General features: G+C 37.7%; 1 protein-coding gene across 1 annotated transcript in view; it reads right to left on the bottom strand.

The window, feature by feature from the left end:
* The window catches only part of CPSF4 (cleavage and polyadenylation specific factor 4), a 39,243-nt gene that overhangs the window by 7,676 nt on the left and 10,314 nt on the right, over positions 1–21,253 (bottom strand). Inside the window, exons 3-5 of the mRNA XM_089691414.1 lie at positions 18,880–19,032; positions 1,699–1,794; positions 1,518–1,611 (exon numbers count right to left, since the gene is read on the bottom strand). Coding sequence (XP_089547540.1) covers positions 1,518–1,611; positions 1,699–1,794; positions 18,880–19,032 — 343 coding nt within the window. The remainder of the gene's footprint in view (positions 1–1,517; positions 1,612–1,698; positions 1,795–18,879; positions 19,033–21,253) is intronic.

The raw sequence follows: 21,253 nt of genomic DNA, 5'->3' as shown, positions 1-21,253 counted from the left end.
TTTGAATAACAATTGCGTGGTCATGCGACACTGTACCTAAACAAAATTTTGATAATGTTTTTGAGACAGATATAGCTTTCTTTTGGTGGTATTTAATCACCACTGGGTTTTTTATTTTTTGCTAAAACTAAAAAAGCCTGAAAATGTTTTAAAATAACAATTTTTTTCTTAATTTCTTTTTTAAAATTTTGTAAATAAGTAATTTTTCTCCTTCACTGATATGTGCTAATGAGGTTGCAGTGATGGGCACTGATAAACTGCACTGATGGGCAATGACAGGCATCACTGGTGGGCACTGAAAGGCAGCACTCATATATGGCACTGATAGGTACTACTGATTGGAACTGTTAGGTGGCACTGATAGGAGTCACTGATGGGCACTGATAGGTGGCATTCATGGGCACTGACAGGTGGAAATTATGGGCACTGACAGGTGGCAATTATGGGGCTACACTGATCATTAGGGCACTGATGATCGGTGCCCTGATGATCAGTGTACATGTCCCCTCTGAGAAATGTTGCTTACCAGCTCTCCTCTCCTCACGCGCTGTCAGTGTGAGGAAAGGACTGCCGATAACCGGCTTTTCCTATTTACATGTGATCAGCTGTGATTGGGTACAGCTGATCACATTGCAGAGTCTGTGTCATCGGCTCTTTACTGCCATCGGTGATCTGCTGTGTCCCAGGGACACAGCGTACCACCGATCGACAGGGTGCCCATTGCAGCTAGAGCTAAAGACATCATATGACGTACTCCAAGAACAAGAGAACCGCCGCCCTCACGTCATTTACTTATATGGTGGGCGGGAGGTGGTTAAAGAGGTTGTAAAGGCAGAAGGTGTAAGGTAAGGTAGAAAAATACTTTATGCATGCAGCTTTCCTCACAGCCCCCTTAAATACATTCCTGAGCCCAATCTTGATCCAGAGATGTGCATGACAGCGTAGGCTCTTTCGCTCCTCATTGGCTCAGATACAGCGTCAGGAGCCAACATTCTTGGTATTTTAATTAAAAGAAAAAAAAAAAACAAACAAAAAAGGATTACAATCGCTTTCAACACAAGACAGAAAAATCTGCCTTGACTATAGCAGAGAGGAGGTTTATACCAGCTAAGACTGCCCAAAGGCGGTGATGTGTATTTCAGCCTAGTGTCCTACTCCTGTAGGTGGCGATGAGGTTTCTTTCATATATGACAGGGAAAGCCCATACCTAAATTGATTGAATGACCTCACTGAATTAAATACATGTTTACAAACAATTTATACATGCATACTACAATCTAACTGTACAATCTCCCTTACAATTAACAAAACTATAATGTGAGGACTTGCCTGAACTAGCCAATCAATTTGTATTCAATTAGGCACAGAAAACCCCCATGCAAAACACAAAGGAAAAACACAAATAAAATGTCTAGATGTCAGCATGCTCATTTCATAAAAACATTTTATACATAGTTGTTTGGTTTTATGCTGCTTTTACAATAGCACTTGAATGAACAAGAGGAAAGGGAACTCACTGCATAAATTTACAGCCAGGGCCTTCTGGACAAAATCCCACCAAATAGTTGACACATATAACTCTGCGTGTATGCCGATGTCTGCACAAAGGACCTTTAAGCACAAAAACAAGTGTTATTTTATAAAAAGTCACTAATTACAACAGGTATTTTTATCAGGCAGCCTGGTCATGCTTCTTACCATGTTTACAGAAACCTCGATCATACCAAGGGCAATCTTTTATCTTCGATTCTGGGTCGATGTGTAAAAACGGACATTCCTTGTTGCTGCACTCACCTAGTAAATAACAGATTCAGTTAACCACTTGAGCTCCACAAGATTTTACCCCCTTCATGACCAGGCCATTTTTTTCTATTTAGCACTATGCTACTTTAACTGGTAATTGTGCAGTCATGCAAATCTGTACCCAAACAAAATTGATATAATCTTTTTCAAACAAACAGAGCTTTCATTTGCTGGTGGTTGATCACCAATAGGTTTTTAATTTTTTAAATATAACAAAAAAAAAAAAAAAAGACCAAAAATTTGGAAAAAAAACCCTTTTTTTAAACTTTCCGCTATAAAACATATCCAATAAAAAATAAATAAATAATAAAATGTCTTCATAACTTTTGGCCAAAATGTATTGTGGTATATGCCTAAAAATCTCAACAAGTACATATTGATTAGTTTGTGTGAAAGTTATACCATCTACAAACTATACTATATATACTGGAATTTTTATTTATTTTATACTAGTAATGGTGGTGATCAGTGACTTATGATTGGGAGTAAAATACTGCAGTGGGCAATCTGAAACTAACTGGTGCTGGGGGGGAACGGACTAACTGCCACTGACATCACCAGTGACAATAATACAGTGATGAGCGATAATATTAACATCTAGTGCGATCAAGGGGTTAAATGTGTGCCTAACAATGTGTAATGTGTGCTGCTTTTACTTAATCTCTAAATCTCTCATCCCTACTTTGCAGGGATGAGAAACAGAGATTGTCCTCTATGTACCACACTCAATTATTAACACAGGGCTCTGGGCTGTGATTGCACACAGCCGATCAGCAGGTCCAGGCCTTGAATCATTGGCTGGGACTTACTGACAGGCTCCCACTGTGTACAATCACAGTGGGTTCTGGCAAGTGAGCGTGCATGTGCGTATCCAAAACCAGGAAGTGGGCAGCGACGTTTGGGTATGTTGCTTTGCCTACAGGGGCTGCCCATCTGCAGTACATTGCGGGCAGTTGTTAGGTGGTTAAAGTGCATCTATGGTCAAAATCTAAAATCATATAATAAATTTCCAACCTACTCCCTATTAACAGAACATATGTGCCGAGCAAGGTGAATGGGCTTTAATGCCCAAGTGCCACACGTATGCATCCATGGGTGTCTAAAGTTTCTGTGCTGACAGTGTACTTGCTGTGCGTCCCAGCACAGTGGCCAAGCTGTCAAAGACAGCGGAACTGGCTCCTATGCATGTGACCACTGTGACAGCCAATCATAGTGGTCACGTGATCAGGCAGAACTTGCTGTCCCCCAGGCATAATAGCCTCGTTAAAAGGGACACTGGGGCTTGAGCAGGGGGGTTATTCTGAACGGTCTTCAAATATGTAAACCAACGTTGAAAGTGAAAATCTCCACACATTTACTTTGACTTTCAAGTAAACTTATAGTAGATTGTTAAAACCAACTATTGTTTGTATTGGTATTACAATGCTGATGTTATAAAATGAATGTGTATGCTGCGACCATAGATTTCCTTTAACCACTTCAATACCCCTTACTGCCCAGGCCAATTTTCAGCTTTCAGCGCTGTTGCACTTTGAATTACAATTGCGCGGTCATAAAATTGTTATTTTTTTCACACCAATAGAGCTTTCTTTTGGTGGTATTTAATCATCACTGAGTTTTTTATTTTTTGCTAAATAAAACAAAAACACCTGAAACTTTTGAATAAAAAAAAACAAAAAAAAACAACTCACTTTTCTTCGCTTTTGTTATAAAATTTTGCACATAAATAACATTTCTTCATAAATTTATGTCAAAATTTATTGTGCTACATTTCTTCGGTGAAAATAATAATTGAATTTTGTATTTATTTTTCAAATGTTTCTATTTTTTATTATATTTTTTCATTTTTTTACTATTTTATTTTTCAGCACACTGTGACCAAACAATACAATGTTACCATAGTAACACTGAACTACTCTGGGCAAGTGATCAGGATTTTAATGGTTTTTTTTAACACATTATGATTGCTAATACCAATGTATTTCATTGCTATTTGCAATCATTGTTACGGAATAAAACTGACTAATTCAGTCTTTTGTTGTGATTAGCTGTGATTGGGCAAAGCTGATCACATGATACAGATGGGCTGTGATTGGCCCTGTCTGTATCATGTGACTGCCTTGACCAGTCACAGCTAACAACATAATTGTATACAAAGGAAGCCATTCATTGTATACAATTGACATGTGATCTGCTGTGATTGGTCACAGTGGTCACATGACACTGGCAACGGCCAGTGTAGTGATATGTCATCGGCTGTGTCTTGTGGACACAGCCGGTGACAGATCGCGCCGCTGCTCTGCCCTGTGGGTGGCTCGTTGTGACAGGACATCGTATGACCCCAGTCACAATGGCGAGTGTCCTCCCCGGCCGTCAATCTGCTATAGGCCAGGTGGGAAGGTGTTAAATTACTGCGTGAATCAAAAACACAAAAATATCTGTATTACCTGATAACAGGATTTTAGTGAAAACAAGAAAAGTATCTTTAGGAGCATTTAAAGCTTCCAACAATATTTTCATTGCTGCCTGTGCTTTGCTGCCCTGCTGATGACCAAACTACATTTACAGTGCCTTTAAAAAGTATTCAAACCCCTTGAAATTTTCGACATTTTGTCATGTTACAACCAAAAACGTAAATGTATTTTATTGGGACTTTATGTGATAGACCAACACAAAGTGGCACATAATTGTGAAGTGGAAGGAAAATTATAAATGGTTTTAAACATTTTTTACAAATAAAAATCTGAAAAGTGTGCCATGCATTTGTATTTAGCCCTCTTTACCCTGATATCCCTAACTAAAATCTAGTGGAATGAATTGCCTTCAGAAGTCACTTAATTAGTAAATAGAGTCTACCTGTGTGTAATTTAATCTCAGTATAAATACAGCTGTTCTGTGAAGCCCTCTGAGGTTTATTAGAAAACAAACAGCATCATGAAGGCCAATGAACACACCAGACAGGTCAGTGATAAAGTTGTGGAGAAGTTTAAAACAGGGTTAGGTTATAAAAAAAATCCCAAACTTTGAACATCTCATGGAGCACTGTTCAATCCATTATCCAAAAATGGAAAGAGTATGGAACTGCAAACCTAGCAAGAGATGGCCGTCCACCTAAACTGACATTCTGGCCAAGGAGAGCATTAATCAGAGAAGCAGCCAAGAGGCTCATGGTAACTCTGGAGGAGCTGCAAAGATCCACAGCTCAGGTGGAAGAATCTGTCCACAGGACAACTATTAGTCGCGCACTCCACAAATCTGGCCTTTATGGAAGAGTGGCAAGAAGAGAGCCATTGTTGAAAGAAAGACAAGCAGATTGCGAGAAGCCATGTGGGAGACACAGCAAACATGTGGAAAAAGGTGTTCTGGTCAGATGAGACCAAAATTGAACTTTTTGGCCTAAAGGCAAAACGCTATGTGTGGCGGAAAACTAACACTGCACATCACCCTGAACTCACCATCCCCACCGTGAAACATGGTGGTGGCAGCATCATGGTGTGGGATGCTTTTCTTCAGCAGGGAAGCTGATCAGAGTTGATGGAAAGATGGATGGAGCCAAATACAGGGCAATCTTAGAAGAAAACCTGTTAGAGTCTGCAAAAGACTTGAGACTAGGGCAGAGGTTCACCTTCCAGCAGGACAACAACCCTAAACATACAGCCAGAGCTACAATGGAAGGGTTTATATAAAAAAATATTCATGCGCTAGAATTGCCCAAAGTCCTGATCTATACCCAATTGAGAATTTGTGGCAAGACTTGAAAATTGCTGTTCACAGATGCTCTCCATCCAATCTGACAGAGCATGAGCTATTTTGCAAAGAAGAATGAACAAAAATTTCACTCTCTAGATGTGCAAAGCTGGTAGAGACCTCTCCAAAAAGACTTGCAGCTGTAATTACACCGAAAGGTGGTTCTACAAAGTATTGACTCGGGGGCTGAATACAAATGTACGCCACACTTTTCAGATATGAATTTGTAGAAAACATTTTAAAACCATTTATCATTTCCCTTCCATTTCACAATTATGTGCCACTTTGTGTTTGTCTATCACATAAAATCCCAATAAAATACATTTACACTTTTGGTTGTAACCAGTGGTGTATTTAGACTTTGTGCTGCCCTAAGCAACACAAAGATTTTGCGCCCCCCCCCAATTAGAGAGCGAGAGAGAGAGTGTGTGTACACAGTTGTGTTCAAAATAATAGCAGTCAGACATCACTAACCTGATCAATCTCTGTTTTTGGTAGAAATGATATTTCTACATGGCAAATAATTTACTAGCAGGTGTGGTACAGTAATAGAAATCCAACAGACACAACAGTCATGACATGCATGCTGCTGATTCTGTGTCATTGAATCACTAATTGAAAGGGGCATGTTCAAAATAATAGCAGTGTGGAGTTCTATTAGTGAATTCATTCATTCTTTGAAAAACAGGTGGCAATTATTGCCCTTATTTAAGGAAGGAAGGCAGCAAATGTACATGCTGGTTGCAGTGCATTTCTCTCTGAAATTCTGAGGAAAATGGGTCGTTCCAGACATTGTTCAGAAGAACAGCGTACCTTGATCAAAAAGTTGATTGGAGAGGGGAAAACATATAAAGAAGTGCAGAAAATGATAGGCTGCTCAGCTAAAATGATCGCAAATGCTTTAAAATGGCAACCAAAACCTGAAAGACGTGGAAGAAAGCAAAAAACTACCATTCGAATGGATAGAAGAATAGCCAAAATGGCAAGGACTCAGCCAACAATCAGCTCCAGGAAGATCAAAGAAGGTCTAAAGTTACCTGTGAGTACTGTTACAATTAGAAGACGCCTATGTGAAGCCAAGCTATCTGCAAGAAGCCCCCGCAAAGTCCCACTGTTGAAAAAAAAGACGTGCTGAAGAGGTTACAATTTGCCAAAGAGCACATTGACTGGCCTAAAGAGAAATGGCGCAACATTTTGTGGACTGATGAAAATAAGATTGTTCTTTTTGGGTCTAGTGGCCGGAGACAGTTTGTCAGACGACCCCCAAACACTGAATTCAAGCCACAGTACACTGTGAAGACAGTGAAGCATGGTTGCGCAAGCATCATGATATAGGGGATGTTTCTCATACTACGGTGTTGGGCCTATTTATCGCATACCAGGGATCATGGATCAGTTTGAATACATCAGAATACTTGAAGAGGTCATGCTGCCTTATGCTGAAGAGGAAATGCCCTTGAAATGGGTGTTCCAACAAGACAACGACCCCAAACACACCAGTAAACGTGCAACATCTTGGTTCCAGACCAACAAGCTTGATGTTATGGAGTGGCCAGCCCAATCCCCGGATCTTAATCCAATAGAAAACTTGTGGGGTGACATCAAAAATGCAGTTTCTGAGGCAAAACCAAGAAATAGAGAAGAACTGTGGAATGTAGTCCAATCAGCCTGGGCTGGAATACCTGTTCACAGCTGCCAGAAGTTGGTTGACTCCATGCAACACAGATGTACAGCAGTTCTCAGAAACAGTGCTTATACAACTAAATATTCATTAAGTGATTCCAAGGAAAGCAACATCTTCAAACATTTTTCAGTTTATATAGTGATAGTTTGGGGTCATTGTCTTGTTGGAACACCCATTTCAAGGCCATTTCCTCTTCAGCATAAGGCAGCATGACCTCTTCAAGTATTCTGATGTATTCAAACTGATCCATGATCCCTGGTATGCGATAAATAGGCCCAACACCGTAGTATGAGAAACATCCCCATATCATGATGCTTGCACAACCATGCTTCACTGTCTTCACAGTGTACTGTGGCTTTAATTCAGTGTTTGGGGGTCGTCTGACAAACTGTCTCCGGCCACTAGACCCAAAAAGAACAATCTTACTTTCATCAGTCCACAAAATGTTACGCCATTTCTCTTTAGGCCAGTCAATGTGCTCTTTGGCAAATTGTAACCTCTTCAGCACGTCTTTTTTTCAACAGTGGGACTTTCCGGGGGCTTCTTGTAGATAGCTTGGCTTCACATAGGCGTCTTCTAATTGTAACAGTACTTCGTTCCCGCTCTCTTACCCCTCTCTCTCTTCCCTGTCTTATTCTCTTTGTTCCCCCCCACCTCTCTCTCTCCCCTCTCTCCTCCCCCCACCTCTCTCTCTCTCCTCCACCTCTCTCTCTCTCTCTTTCCCCCTCACTTTTCTCTTCCTCCCTCTTCTCTCTCTCGCTCTCCCTCCCTCTTCTCTCCCCTCCCTCTCTTCTCTCTCCCTTCCCCCTCTCCTCCCTCACTCTTCCCCCTCTCTCTGTCTCTCTTTCCTCCCCCCTCTCTCTTCTCCCCCCCCTCTCTCCCCCCCCTCTCTCTTCCCCCCCTCTCTCCTTCCTCTCTCTCTTCCCCCTCTCTTCCCTCTCTCTCTCCTCTCTCCCCCCTCCCTTCCCTCTCTCTCTCCCCTCCCCCCTCCCTTCCCTCTCTCTCCCCTCCCCCCCCTCTCTCTCCCCTCCCCCCTCCCTTCCCTCTCTCTTCGTTTCTCAGATCGTATGGGACTGCGCACACACACACACACTCCTCCAAGGGCTGCTGATCTCCGTGCAGCAGGAAGGCAGGGAGGGGGAGGTGTGTGCAGTCCTATATGATTCGTCAGTGTAGGGAGGGAGGCAGGGAGATCTCACAGAACACAGCACAGCTCACCTCCTCCGGGTCCTCTCCTCTCCCTGCTCCAGGCTGTCCCCTGGTCCTGGCTCGTCAGCTGCTGGAGGGAGAGGTACAGGAGCATCGCTCTGCAACTGCCCTCCCCCGCAACGATTCTCCTGCTGTCCGGGCCACTGCAAGAGTACCGAAGGTACCCCTCTGATGGCGTCCCTGCATGGCTCTGTCTACCGCTTCTCAAAAGGTCCCTTCTTCTGGGGGGTGGTGCCGCCCCCCTAAAAATTGCTGCCCTAGGCAAACGCCTTGTTTGCCTCGTGGTAGATATGCCCCTGGTTGTAACATGACAAAATGTGGAAAATTTCAAGGGGAATGAATACTTTTTCAAGGCACTGTATTATACTAGCATTAGAAAGACAGGAATTGAGGGGGAAATCTCCCCAGTGGAGTCCCAGTAGAAATACATAAAAAAAACAAACTAAAAAATTTCCTTCCATGCTATATCCCCCAAAAAAATATTTGGGCTGAAGTTCAGATTTAAAATAATATTTAAGTAAACTTTTCTAAGAAAAAAATCTAGTAAAGCAATTTCCCTGTTAGATAGTAGGCACCATATGCAATACAGTAAGTGCCCATGGAGGACACCCATGCAAATACAGACTTTCTGAAAGCACTGCCGGGTGCCCCACTAAAATATCCAGAGGTACAGCGTATGGATAGCGTAGGTACATACTACATACCCTGCTGCCCAGATCTACGTGCATTTCAGAGATCTCAACTATTCTCTAAATGTCTCTCTTGTCCATGGTCCCTGGGCCCATATACAAAATAAAAAAAGGTATCTTATGGCATTGCCTACTGCTAGCCAAAGTTGTTACAGCTGTGCCCAAAAGTTGGTATACCCTGACAGAAATTGTGAAATTTTGGCATCGATATTGAAAATATGACTGATCATGCCAAAAAAACTCTTAATTTAACCACTTGCCTCCTGTTTATCCCATTCCGGCTCAGGCCAGTTTTCAGCACTGTAGCCCTTTGAATGACCATTGCACGGTCATGCAACACTGTACCTATATGAAATGTTTATCATTTTTTCACACAAACAGTGTGGTATACTCTTTTGGTAGTATTTGATCACCACTGTGTTTTTGTTAAACAAATGGGAAAAAAGACATTTTTTTACATTTCTGTTCTAAAATTTTGCAAACAGGTCATTTTTGTCCTTTACTGATGTACACTGATGAGGCTGCACTGATCATCAGGACACTGGTGATCAGTGTCATAATTATCAGTGTCGATGTCCCCTTTCACACTTGCCGTCACACTTTGACAGCATGAGGAAAGGAATGCCTGATAACCAGCAAGTGTGCTTACATCATGATCAGCTGTGAGTGGACACAGCTGGGCATATGGTAAAGGGCTGCTTACCCCGATCTGTGATCAGCTGTGCCTGAAGGACACGGTCATTTTCCAACTGTCAAAAATAACTGTCATTTTCCAACTGTCATTTTCCAACTGTCAAAAATAACTGTCATTTTCCAACTGTCATTTTCCAACTGTCATTTTCCAACTGTCATTTTCCAACTGTCAAAAATAACTGTCATTTTCCAACTGTCAAAAATAACTGTCATTTTCCAACTGTCAAAAATAACTGTCATTTTCCAACTGTCAAAAATAACTGTCATTTTCCAACTGTCATTTTCCAACTGTCATTTTCTAACTGTCATTTTCCAACTGTCATTTTCCAACTGTCAAAAATAACTAACTGTCATTTTCCAACTGTCATTTTCCAACTGTCATTTTCCAACTGTCAAAAATAACTGTCATTTTCCAACTGTCATTTTCCAACTGTCAAAAATAACTGTCATTTTCCAACTGTCAAAAATAACTGTCATTTTCCAACTGTCATTTTCCAACTGTCATTTTCCAACTGTCATTTTCCAACTGTCATTTTCCAACTGTCATTTTCCAACTGTCAAAAATAACTGTCATTTTCCAACTGTCATTTTCCAACTGTCATTTTCCAACTGTCAAAAATAACTGTCATTTTCCAACTGTCATTTTCCAACTGTCATTTTCCAACTGTCAAAAATAACTGTCATTTTCCAACTGTCAAAAATAACTGTCATTTTCCAACTGTCATTTTCCAACTGTCAAAAATAACTGTCATTTCCAACTGTCATTTTCCAACTGTCATTTTCCAACTGTCATTTTCCAACTGTCAAAAATAACTGTCATTTTCCAACTGTCAAAAATAACTGTCATTTTCCAACTGTCATTTTCCAACTGTCAAAAATAACTGTCATTTTCCAACTGTCAAAAATAACTGTCATTTTCCAACTGTCATTTTCCAACTGTCAAAAATAACTGTCATATTCCAACTGTCATTTTCCAACTGTCAAAAATAACTGTCATTTTCCAACTGTCATTTTCCAACTGTCAAAAATAACTGTCATTTTCCAACTGTCAAAAATAACTGTCATTTTCCAACTGTCATTTTCCAACTGTCATTTTCCAACTGTCATTTTCCAACTGTCAAAAATAACTGTCATTTTCCAACTGTCATTTTCCAACTGTCAAAAATAACTGTCATTTTCCAACTGTCAAAAATAACTGTCATTTTCCAACTGTCATTTTCCAACTGTCAAAAATAACTGTCATTTCCAACTGTCATTTTCCAACTGTCATTTTCCAACTGTCATTTTCCAACTGTCAAAAATAACTGTCATTTTCCAACTGTCATTTTCCAACTGTCAAAAATAACTGTCATTTTCCAACTGTCAAAAATAACTGTCATTTTCCAACTGTCATTTTCCAACTGTCAAAAATAACTGTCATTTTCCAACTGTCATTTTCCAACTGTCATTTTCCAACTGTCATTTTCCAACTGTCATTTTCCAACTGTCAAAAATAACTGTCATTTTCCAACTGTCAAAAATAACTGTCATTTTCCAACTGTCATTTTCCAACTGTCAAAAATAACTGTCATTTTCCAACTGTCATTTTCCAACTGTCATTTTCCAACTGTCAAAAATAACTGTCATTTTCCAACTGTCATTTTCCAACTGTCAAAAATAACTGTCATTTTCCAACTGTCAAAAATAACTGTCATTTTCCAACTGTCATTTTCCAACTGTCAAAAATAACTGTCATTTTCCAACTGTCATTTTCCAACTGTCATTTTCCAACTGTCATTTTCCAACTGTCATTTTCCAACTGTCAAAAATAACTGTCATTTTCCAACTGTCATTTTCCAACTGTCATTTTCCAACTGTCAAAAATAACTGTCATTTTCCAACTGTCATTTTCCAACTGTCATTTTCCAACTGTCATTTTCCAACTGTCAAAAATAACTGTCATTTTCCAACTGTCATTTTCCAACTGTCATTTTCCAACTGTCATTTTCCAACTGTCATTTTCCAACTGTCATTTTCCAACTGTCAAAAATAACTGTCATTTTCCAACTGTCAAAAATAACTGTCATTTTCCAACTGTCATTTTCCAACTGTCAAAAATAACTGTCATTTTCCAACTGTCATTTTCCAACTGTCATTTTCCAACTGTCAAAAATAACTGTCAAAAATAACTGTCATTTTCCAACTGTCAAAAATAACTGTCATTTTCCAACTGTCATTTTCCAACTGTCATTTTCCAACTGTCATTTTCCAACTGTCAAAAATAACTGTCATTTTCCAACTGTCATTTTCCAACTGTCATTTTCCAACTGTCATTTTCCAACTGTCAAAAATAACTGTCATTTTCCAACTGTCAAAAATAACTGTCATTTTCCAACTGTCATTTTCCAACTGTCAAAAATAACTGTCATTTTCCAACTGTCATTTTCCAACTGTCATTTTCCAACTGTCATTTTCCAACTGTCAAAAATAACTGTCAAAAATAACTGTCATTTTCCAACTGTCAAAAATAACTGTCATTTTCCAACTGTCATTTTCCAACTGTCATTTTCCAACTGTCAAAAATAACTGTCATTTTCCAACTGTCATTTTCCAACTGTCATTTTCCAACTGTCAAAAATAACTGTCATTTTCCAACTGTCATTTTCCAACTGTCATTTTCCAACTGTCATTTTCCAACTGTCAAAAATAACTGTCATTTTCCAACTGTCATTTTCCAACTGTCAAAAATAACTGTCATTTTCCAACTGTCAAAAATAACTGTCATTTTCCAACTGTCATTTTCCAACTGTCATTTTCCAACTGTCAAAAATAACTGTCATTTTCCAACTGTCATTTTCCAACTGTCATTTTCCAACTGTCATTTTCCAACTGTCAAAAATAACTCATTTTCCAACTGTCAAAAATAACTGTCATTTTCCAACTGTCATTTTCCAACTGTCATTTTCCAACTGTCATTTTCCAACTGTCAAAAATAACTGTCATTTTCCAACTGTCAAAAATAACTGTCATTTTCCAACTGTCATTTTCCAACTGTCATTTTCCAACTGTCAAAAATAACTGTCATTTTCCAACTGTCAAAAATAACTGTCATTTTCCAACTGTCATTTTCCAACTGTCATTTTCCAACTGTCATTTTCCAACTGTCAAAAATAACTGTCATTTTCCAACTGTCATTTTCCAACTGTCAAAAATAACTGTCATTTTCCAACTGTCATTTTCCAACTGTCATTTTCCAACTGTCAAAAATAACTGTCATTTTCCAACTGTCATTTTCCAACTGTCAAAAATAACTGTCATTTTCCAACTGTCAAAAATAACTGTCATTTTCCAACTGTCATTTTCCAACTGTCATTTTCCAACTGTCAAAAATAACTGTCATTTTCCAACTGTCATTTTCCAACTGTCATTTTCCAACTGTCAAAAATAACTGTCATTTTCCAACTGTCAAAAATAACTGTCATTTTCCAACTGTCATTTTCCAACTGTCAAAAATAACTGTCATTTTCCAACTGTCATTTTCCAACTGTCATTTTCCAACTGTCATTTTCCAACTGTCAAAAATAACTGTCATTTTCCAACTGTCAAAAATAACTGTCATTTTCCAACTGTCATTTTCCAACTGTCATTTTCCAACTGTCATTTTCCAACTGTCAAAAATAACTGTCATTTTCCAACTGTCAAAAATAACTGTCATTTTCCAACTGTCATTTTCCAACTGTCAAAAATAACTGTCATTTTCCAACTGTCATTTTCCAACTGTCAAAAATAACTGTCATTTTCCAACTGTCAAAAATAACTGTCATTTTCCAACTGTCATTTTCCAACTGTCATTTTCCAACTGTCATAAATAACTGTCATTTTCCAACTGTCATTTTCCAACTGTCATTTTCCAACTGTCATTTTCCAACTGTCATTTTCCAACTGTCAAAAATAACTGTCATTTTCCAACTGTCATTTTCCAACTGTCATTTTCCAACTGTCATTTTCCAACTGTCAAAAATAACTGTCATTTTCCAACTGTCAAAAATAACTGTCATTTTCCAACTGTCATTTTCCAACTGTCAAAAATAACTGTCATTTTCCAACTGTCATTTTCCAACTGTCAAAAATAACTGTCATTTTCCAACTGTCAAAAATAACTGTCATTTTCCAACTGTCAAAAATAACTGTCATTTTCCAACTGTCATTTTCCAACTGTCATTTTCCAACTGTCAAAAATAACTGTCATTTTCCAACTGTCATTTTCCAACTGTCAAAAATAACTGTCATTTTCCAACTGTCATTTTCCAACTGTCAAAAATAACTGTCATTTTCCAACTGTCATTTTCCAACTGTCATTTTCCAACTGTCAAAAATAACTGTCATTTTCCAACTGTCATTTTCCAACTGTCATTTTCCAACTGTCATTTTCCAACTGTCATTTTCCAACTGTCAAAAATAACTGTCATTTTCCAACTGTCAAAAATAACTGTCATTTTCCAACTGTCAAAAATAACTGTCATTTTCCAACTGTCAAAAATAACTGTCATTTTCCAACTGTCATTTTCCAACTGTCAAAAATAACTGTCATTTTCCAACTGTCATTTTCCAACTGTCAAAAATAACTGTCATTTTCCAACTGTCAAAAATAACTGTCATTTTCCAACTGTCATTTTCCAACTGTCATTTTCCAACTGTCATTTTCCAACTGTCATTTTCCAACTGTCATTTTCCAACTGTCAAAAATAACTGTCATTTTCCAACTGTCATTTTCCAACTGTCAAAAATAACTGTCATTTTCCAACTGTCATTTTCCAACTGTCATTTTCCAACTGTCAAAAATAACTGTCATTTTCCAACTGTCAAAAATAACTGTCATTTTCCAACTGTCATTTTCCAACTGTCAAAAATAACTGTCATTTTCCAACTGTCAAAAATAACTGTCAAAAATAACTGTCATTTTCCAACTGTCAAAAATAACTGTCATTTTCCAACTGTCATTTTCCAACTGTCATTTTCCAACTGTCAAAAATAACTGTCATTTTCCAACTGTCATTTTCCAACTGTCATTTTCCAACTGTCAAAAATAACTGTCATTTTCCAACTGTCATTTTCCAACTGTCATTTTCCAACTGTCATTTTCCAACTGTCAAAAATAACTGTCATTTTCCAACTGTCATTTTCCAACTGTCAAAAATAACTGTCATTTTCCAACTGTCAAAAATAACTGTCATTTTCCAACTGTCATTTTCCAACTGTCATTTTCCAACTGTCAAAAATAACTGTCATTTTCCAACTGTCATTTTCCAACTGTCATTTTCCAACTGTCATTTTCCAACTGTCATTTTCCAACTGTCAAAAATAACTCATTTTCCAACTGTCAAAAATAACTGTCATTTTCCAACTGTCATTTTCCAACTGTCATTTTCCAACTGTCAAAAATAACTGTCATTTTCCAACTGTCAAAAATAACTGTCATTTTCCAACTGTCATTTTCCAACTGTCATTTTCCAACTGTCAAAAATAACTGTCATTTTCCAACTGTCAAAAATAACTGTCATTTTCCAACTGTCATTTTCCAACTGTCATTTTCCAACTGTCATTTTCCAACTGTCAAAAATAACTGTCATTTTCCAACTGTCATTTTCCAACTGTCAAAAATAACTGTCATTTTCCAACTGTCATTTTCCAACTGTCAAAAATAACTGTCATTTTCCAACTGTCATTTTCCAACTGTCAAAAATAACTGTCATTTTCCAACTGTCAAAAATAACTGTCATTTTCCAACTGTCATTTTCCAACTGTCATTTTCCAACTGTCAAAAATAACTGTCATTTTCCAACTGTCATTTTCCAACTGTCATTTTCCAACTGTCAAAAATAACTGTCATTTTCCAACTGTCAAAAATAACTGTCATTTTCCAACTGTCATTTTCCAACTGTCAAAAATAACTGTCATTTTCCAACTGTCATTTTCCAACTGTCATTTTCCAACTGTCATTTTCCAACTGTCAAAAATAACTGTCATTTTCCAACTGTCAAAAATAACTGTCATTTTCCAACTGTCATTTTCCAACTGTCATTTTCCAACTGTCAAAAATAACTGTCATTTTCCAACTGTCAAAAATAACTGTCATTTTCCAACTGTCATTTTCCAACTGTCAAAAATAACTGTCATTTTCCAACTGTCATTTTCCAACTGTCAAAAATAACTGTCATTTTCCAACTGTCAAAAATAACTGTCATTTTCCAACTGTCATTTTCCAACTGTCATTTTCCAACTGTCATAAATAACTGTCATTTTCCAACTGTCATTTTCCAACTGTCATTTTCCAACTGTCATTTTCCAACTGTCATTTTCCAACTGTCAAAAATAACTGTCATTTTCCAACTGTCATTTTCCAACTGTCATTTTCCAACTGTCATTTTCCAACTGTCATTTTCCAACTGTCAAAAATAACTGTCATTTTCCAACTGTCAAAAATAACTGTCATTTTCCAACTGTCATTTTCCAACTGTCAAAAATAACTGTCATTTTCCAACTGTCATTTTCCAACTGTCAAAAATAACTGTCATTTTCCAACTGTCAAAAATAACTGTCATTTTCCAACTGTCAAAAATAACTGTCATTTTCCAACTGTCATTTTCCAACTGTCATTTTCCAACTGTCAAAAATAACTGTCATTTTCCAACTGTCATTTTCCAACTGTCAAAAATAACTGTCATTTTCCAACTGTCATTTTCCAACTGTCAAAAATAACTGTCATTTTCCAACTGTCATTTTCCAACTGTCATTTTCCAACTGTCAAAAATAACTGTCATTTTCCAACTGTCATTTTCCAACTGTCATTTTCCAACTGTCATTTTCCAACTGTCAAAAATAACTGTCATTTTCCAACTGTCAAAAATAACTGTCATTTTCCAACTGTCAAAAATAACTGTCATTTTCCAACTGTCAAAAATAACTGTCATTTTCCAACTGTCATTTTCCAACTGTCAAAAATAACTGTCATTTTCCAACTGTCATTTTCCAACTGTCAAAAATAACTGTCATTTTCCAACTGTCAAAAATAACTGTCATTTTCCAACTGTCATTTTCCAACTGTCATTTTCCAACTGTCATTTTCCAACTGTCATTTTCCAACTGTCAAAAATAACTGTCATTTTCCAACTGTCATTTTCCAACTGTCAAAAATAACTGTCATTTTCCAACTGTCATTTTCCAACTGTCATTTTCCAACTGTCAAAAATAACTGTCATTTTCCAACTGTCAAAAATAACTGTCATTTTCCAACTGTCATTTTCCAACTGTCAAAAATAACTGTCATTTTCCAACTGTCATTTTCCAACTGTCAAAAATAACTGTCATTTTCCAACTGTCATTTTCCAACTGTCATTTTCCAACTGTCATTTTCCAACTGTCAAAAATAACTGTCATTTTCCAACTGTCATTTTCCAACTGTCAAAAATAACTGTCATTTTCCAACTGTCATTTTCCAACTGTCAAAAATAACTGTCATTTTCCAACTGTCAAAAATAACTGTCATTTTCCAACTGTCATTTTCCAACTGTCATTTTCCAACTGTCATTTTCCAACTGTCATTTTCCAACTGTCATTTTCCAACTGTCATAAATAACTGTCATTTTCCAACTGTCATTTTCCAACTGTCATTTTCCAACTGTCATTTTCCAACTGTCGTAAATAACTGTCATTTTCCAACTGTCAAAAATAACTGTCATTTTCCAACTGTCAAAAATAACTGTCATTTTCCAACTGTCAAAAATAACTGTCATTTTCCAACTGTCAAAAATAACTGTCATTTTCCAACTGTCATTTTCCAACTGTCAAAAATAACTGTCATTTTCCAACTGTCAAAAATAACTGTCATTTTCCAACTGTCAAAAATAACTGTCATTTTCCAACTGTCAAAAATAACTGTCATTTTCCAACTGTCATTTTCCAACTGTCATTTTCCAACTGTCATTTTCCAACTGTCAAAAATAACTGTCATTTTCCAACTGTCAAAAATAACTGTCAAAAATAACTGTCATTTTCCAACTGTCATTTTCCAACTGTCAAAAATAACTGTAATTTTCCAACTGTCAAAAATAACTGTAATTTTCCAACTGTCAAAAATAACTGTCATTTTCCAACTGTCATTTTCCAACTGTCAAATATTAACTGTCATTTTTCAACTAACAAAAATTAACTGTCGTTTTGTAATTGCAATTTTAAAAAATCTGCCAATACCTTGAAAGACAGGATAATTTCAGGGACTATAGCAGCACACTTTTAGCCTGGGTTCACACTGATGCAGTCCAGAATTCACAGCGGTCTCTGTGCGAAATCTGCATCGCATCAGAATTGCAAACCGCTGCAGGTGTGTATGTTAAGTTAACAACCCGAAATCGGTCCACAAAATGCGGCACAATGTGCAGAATACCCATGCAATCCGATTCTAGTGTGGACCCAAAAATGGGTCCTGCAGCTTGTTGATGCTTATGCTGTGCGATATGAGCCATACATAATGTATGGCTCAAAATGCACCGCACACAATTCGCATGTGATTTTCAGAGGAGGGCAGTGCGGTTCCTGTACGAATCATATGCAATGTACCGCACCACATGAGTGTGAACCTAGCCTTAATGTCTATTGTAATGACAAAAAGGAATCTTATGCAGGGCATACATGGTTCCAATCGCAAGCGATTTTTCGTCTGAAAATCGAAAATGTTGTTCGCTCAGTAATCCGATGGTGCCATCAATGATTTATAAAATCGGCCGACCAAGTCATAAAGTTCACCCCATATAACAGGCGAAACGTCTGTTCCTTCCAGGTCACAGCTCATGCACATATTCTTTTCGGAAAAATGATCGTACAATTTAACTAACAGAGCGAAAATCAGCCAATTATTCTTAGGTCCGATTTTCGGACGAAAAATCGGTCGAATTTCGACCCATGTATGGCCAGCCTTAGTGTTGCCTACTGAAATATTTCAGAAAAAGCAGCAAAATCATAAACAAATCATAATCTTTGTAACACGGATTACATAATTAAGTGAACAAAATCACTTACCAAACTTGGAGTAGAAGTAGCACTCTGGCATTTTGGTCATGTCATACTCATGCAGAAATTCACACTGGTCACCCTTCTTACAAAGCCCTCGCAACCAGTGTTTGCACACCACTGTTTTCTCCCCACTTATGTGTCGAAAAGGACATGTTCCACCTACAAATACAATACATTCAGTCACTGAATCTATAACAATGTAATAGTGGACTTCAGCTACTCTATATTGGAGCAAAGTCTTTCGAATGTTAACCCCTTCACACCTAAGGGTAAAACAAATCTTAACGCCTAAGCACAATTTTGCAAAGTTGACATGTGTTAGTAAAACCATCCATATCATCACAACTGCTTTGTACATCCAGGTGGATTATACCGCGTTTTTTTCAGGACAAACTGGGCTTTCATTTGGTGGTAAATGGTAACGGATATCTCCTGGTTTTTTTTTTCTACTATCAAAGGAAAATCTTTTTTTTTTATTTAGCCGTGTGTTTCTTGTTACTACTATAGGCTACCACCAAAGAACCCAAAATACATTTTCCAGCTCTTGACGATCGCAGCGATATCATATATGTGTATGTTATTTGTACCCGTAGTACAGCCCAGAAACAATAGTGCGCATTTTGTTTTGCTTCTTTTTACTTAACCATTTGACGCCCGCCCTATGGCCAAATGGCGGCCAGCAAATGTCATCAGCGTTCAGGGTGGACGCCATATGGAGATTCATGTGCATGCGCAGATTGCGCTCCTGCAGAGCCACGCAGCGGCACGATCTGTCACCGGCCGTGTACCTTGGACACGGCCAATGACAGATCTGAGTATCGGCCCCCGTTGCCGGTACCATGTGACCTGCTGTGACCAATCACAGCAGGTCACATGACAGTTGTATACAATGGATGGCTTCATTCATGCCATCCATTGTATACTAGTGCCTAGCTGTGAATGGTCACAGCTAATCACATGCACATGTCATGTGATTAGCTGTGGCCAAATCACAGCTAAGCACAAAAAAAAAAAAAAAAAAAAAAACCCTGAATGAATCGATGTCATTCAGGTAAATGCTTGCTTATAGCAAGGTAATTCTTTGCTTTAAGCAAATTGTGTAAAAAAAAAAAAAAAAATACTGATCACTTCCCCAAAGAAGTACAATGTTACTATGGTAACATTGTACTACTTTCGTCATAGTGAAATAAGAAAAAAAAATCTTAAAAAAAAGAAAAAAAAATGTAATAAAAAAAAAATATATATATTTTTTTTTTTCCATACTGTCACCAGTCAGTGTGCCTGATCACCGCCATGCCAGTTATATGATGACGCTGTACTGCACTGGTGACAGTATGTAAAAAAAAAAATAGTGAAACTAATTTTTTTAAATTTTTTCATTTTCCGAAAAATGACAAAAAAAATACAACTTCAAAAAACTCGCCATGCCTCTTATGAAGTACATCCGACTGTCTACTTTGCAAAAAGTGGTCATTTGGGGGATATCTGTACTGTTCTGACATTCTTGGACCTCAAGAAATTAGATTGGCTGTCAGTACTTCAGGATTGATCAATATTCAGATCTATCCCATAGTTTGTGAACTCTATAACTTTCCTACAAACTAAAAAATACATCCTAATTTGGGTTATTTTCAGCAAAGACATGTAGCAGAATACATCTTGGCCTAAATTTACGAAGAACAATTATTTATTTGCAAACTTTTATAACAGAAACAAAGAAAAACGTGTGTTTTTTTCAAAGTTTTTGGTCTTTTTTTGTTAATTTAGCAAAAAATAAAATCCCCAGCGGTGATTAAATACCACCAAAAGAAAGCTCTAGTTGTGTGAAGAAAATGATAAAATTATAGTTTGGGTACAATGTTGTATGACCGCGCAATTGTCATTCAAAGCGTGAGAGCGCTGAAAATTTAAAACTGGCCTGGGCAGGAAGGTATAAAATTGCCGGTATTGAATTAGTTAAAACACACTGACACCAATGTAAAAAAACAAAAAAAAACAAAAACCTGACCTTGTTCTTTGACTCAAACACTGGCACTGAACTAGATCAAACCTTGATCTAGGGATTTTTTCTTTATTTTCTTTATTTTTTTTAAACAAACATTTATTCCCCCTCTATGCCAGGAGTTAGAGACATACAGTGCATCTCTCTCCTCCATTCATATAGAGAAAAAAAACAAAAAAAAAAACAAGGGGGAGCAGTCTTTGTGCTGGGAGCGTGCTGTGTGGTGCGCGCCCAGCACAAAGACAGGTACGCAAATATGCGGCCCCATGGAAAATGGCCCAGTTCTTTGAGGCCACGTATTTGTGTAACATCGGCGCAAAGTGGTTAATGATGAAGGTAATGGCACAAAAATGCCTCCAGTTTTAGGAAGTCAGCACC

The sequence above is a fragment of the Staurois parvus genome, unplaced genomic scaffold (genome assembly GCF_062004578.1).
Source record: "Staurois parvus isolate SC_StPar_1 unplaced genomic scaffold, SC_StPar_1.0 ptg000022l, whole genome shotgun sequence".
Taxonomy (NCBI): domain Eukaryota; kingdom Metazoa; phylum Chordata; class Amphibia; order Anura; family Ranidae; genus Staurois; species Staurois parvus.
This window is presented reverse-complemented; position numbering and strand designations above follow the sequence as displayed.